The sequence below is a fragment of the Cyprinus carpio genome, chromosome A1, assembly GCF_018340385.1.
Source record: "Cyprinus carpio isolate SPL01 chromosome A1, ASM1834038v1, whole genome shotgun sequence".
Lineage (NCBI taxonomy): Eukaryota > Metazoa > Chordata > Actinopteri > Cypriniformes > Cyprinidae > Cyprinus > Cyprinus carpio.
In genome coordinates, this window is record NC_056572.1 from 38,637,367 (window position 1) to 38,640,211 (window position 2,845).

General features: G+C 37.6%; 1 protein-coding gene across 1 annotated transcript; it reads right to left on the minus strand.

Annotated features, from left to right (window-relative positions):
• Nucleotides 1-308: 308 nt before the first annotated feature.
• LOC109061416 (microfibril-associated glycoprotein 4-like) lies at nt 309-1,730 on the minus strand. Its single transcript, XM_042765516.1, has 5 exons — nt 1,577-1,730; nt 1,291-1,500; nt 1,114-1,210; nt 859-1,026; nt 309-771 (listed from the first exon to the last, which is right to left on the minus strand). The coding sequence occupies exons 1-5, from the start codon at nt 1,580-1,582 to the stop codon at nt 515-517; spliced, it is 738 nt and encodes a 245-aa protein (XP_042621450.1). The 5' UTR covers nt 1,583-1,730; the 3' UTR covers nt 309-514.
• Between the last annotated feature and the right edge of the window lie 1,115 nt (nt 1,731-2,845).

Here is a 2,845-nt window from a genome sequence, read left to right on the forward strand (position 1 = left end):
ATTCAGTGAGCACTGGTAAGTCTCTTCCCAAAATCATGTCAGCAGGTAAGTCATCTACAATAGCTACATTCAACAGATAAGTTTGGTCTTGCACACATACATTAATGTATTTGGTCTTGGCGGAATATATTGCCTACACTAGCACTAACACAGAGAAAAAGTAGTGTTCATTTACATATACAGTATAGGGTTGTATTTATGAGGAAACTTTATCAGTTTATGAGCAGTTGAACTGAATTTGTCATTTATTGTTTCTGATGTCTGATGTGTAGATTAACAAAAAAATAAAAAAATACACCAACACATAATGTCTTTCATTGCTGCAGTTTAATAAAGTTTACATTTTAAGTTGTACATTTAAAGAAGTGACCCAAAACAAAAAAGAAGAATTAATAAAATTACACACCACAACAGATTTCCAAAGTTACACAGTATAGAGAGGAAAGGAAACTCTTAAACCTTACTTTGATTTGTTATTTGTTTTTGAGAAAGACTGTAATGTTTCTTCAAATGTCTAAGACACACGTCTGATCTTCATGCTGATGGATTTCATACCAACAGAAAAATTGGTCTTCCATGTGTACCAAACATTTCCAACGGCGAAAAGTGTGGGATCGTCTCCCCATAAATACACACCATTGGGGTTTGCAGTGTGACAGTTATTGTACCAAAATGCCCCAAGATACACTTTGGCACAGTTTTTTTCATTGGCGTCTTGGTCCTTGTCAAAGGTGGTGAACTTCTGTCCATTATGGTGGGTCATAGAGTCGCCTGCGGAGAGGAACAGCATCACTAAGTACATCAGGGGCACATTTACTTATCTGAGTGTGATTGTTAATGTGAATGAAAGTGTCCTACCTGCTCCTCCATCCTTGAACCCTGAAACTTGTAGTTTATATCCATCAGTTTCACAATCCACAGAGAAGGACGAGTACAGAGCGAAACCTTTCCTTCCGGTGAAGTCCTCCAGATCCACTCTCAGCATGTACTTGTTCTTACGTGTCAGCTGGTACATGTTCTCCAGCCCTGATCATACACACACATGAAGAACACGTTCAACCAAACACTGGACATGAACATCCACACAAACACACACACGCTGTGAGATCTTACCCAGCCAGTATTCTCCCTCCACATTCCCAAATCCTCTCTTGAACTGATTCCCCGGCCGATAGAAATTCACACTGCCGTCCATTCTCCTCTGAATCACCTGTGATGGGTTTATATAGAATATATGATTTATCATGAATGTGCTGATGTTTGTTTGATGATCTAGAGTCAGATTCATACCGTCCATGCTCCTTTGTCCTCATCTTTACCATCTGAGATCATCTCACAGTAAACCCAGACAGGAATGTCTCCTGCTGGATAGATGGAGTAAATCCCACTGACTGTTTGTCCTGATTTATAAAGGTCAGAACAGTCGACTGGCATGTCTTTATCCTGACTGCATCCACTCACCAGAACAACAGAGAGAAGAACCGCTAAAAACACCATCGTCTACAGAGACAGAGAGAAAGAGATGATCATCACACTGAAAACATCTCTAGGAATGTAGAGTTATTGATGAACTTACTGCCATCTTCTCCTCAGTAGATCACAGCAGAGATCAGTTTTATCTAGACGAAAATAATAGAAACATTTTCATATTATGTTTATATTCTGAATGTTAAATGACTGAATGTTCTGAAGATAAATGATGAATAAAGCAGTAACTCACCGTTTGTGTTCTTCAGTCTGACACAAACACTCTTTATATCTGTCAGATTCTCAGGCTCCTCCTCTGTTTCTGAAGAAATTTACATTATGAAGAACCGTAGCTTGGATGCAAAAAATAAGAAGATATATATATATATATATATATATATATATATATATATGTATATATATATATATGTCATGCTTAATGCAAGTTAAACGTAGTGACAGATTTTTTTTCCTTTACAGTTTTTCTCGATTGCTAACACACTATAACTTGTTCAGTTGGTCCAACTTTCCAAACCAATTATTTAGTTCTCAAAACTTTAACACATTCACCTGTTTTCACGCACATTCCAATTTGCTTAAACTTTTCTGCAAAGCTCTACACAAAAATGCCCTCATTTTGCACAGGTTTAACCATTCTCATTCAAAAAACACAAGTACCTGATATAATTAAACGAGACGGCTCACATTTGTAAGGGGGATGCATGAGCATAAGTGAAGACCCCTAGTGAGTGTTGATCTTCTTCAATTTTATGAGAATGCATGTGCACAGGCTCCCACTGGGACCAAGGTGATAGCAAAAAATGTCCTGGCAGTTGAGGCATTCGATTACAGTTTTTCTCGATTGCTAAAACACAATTTCTGAAACCTTGCTCCATTTTCTGAAAACTTTAAACACAAAACCTCATCTTCAAGCACTATTTACAAAACCTCTGACTCCTCTCGCAAAATGAAACTTTCACCTCAAAGCAGTTTTACCTGTGTTCAAAAATCATATACTGCTCTCAAATCATAAAGTGATCAAAATGATATACACTATTAAGCAGTCAGTAAACAATACACCAAAAAATAGAAAACACATTGTTCAAAACATATAGTTCTCAGGGAGAAGTAAATTTTTGATCTCAAAACAAATTTCATATTTTTCTGTCATTGTCTTTTAATGAACGAAAACATGTTCTATCATAGTAGCTCAAAATTGATCGAATTTTGAATTTCATCAGATATTTCCACTCTTTGTCTTCCTCTACGTCCTCCTCTTCCTCTTTCTTGCCCTCCCCCTCCTCTTCCTCCTGCTCTCTCTTGCCCTCCTCTTCCTCCTTATCGCCCACCTCACATACACACTTGTCCTCGTCCTCTC

Bases quoted from the DNA above. Each gene is read 5' to 3' on its own strand.
- LOC109061416 (XM_042765516.1), bottom strand. The intron at 1,211-1,290 runs GTATGAATCTGA...AACCCATCACAG, and splicing joins AGGACAAAGGAGCATGGACG to GTGATTCAGAGGAGAATGGA. The intron at 772-858 runs GTAGGACACTTT...TCCTCTCCGCAG, and splicing joins GTTCAAGGATGGAGGAGCAG to GCGACTCTATGACCCACCAT.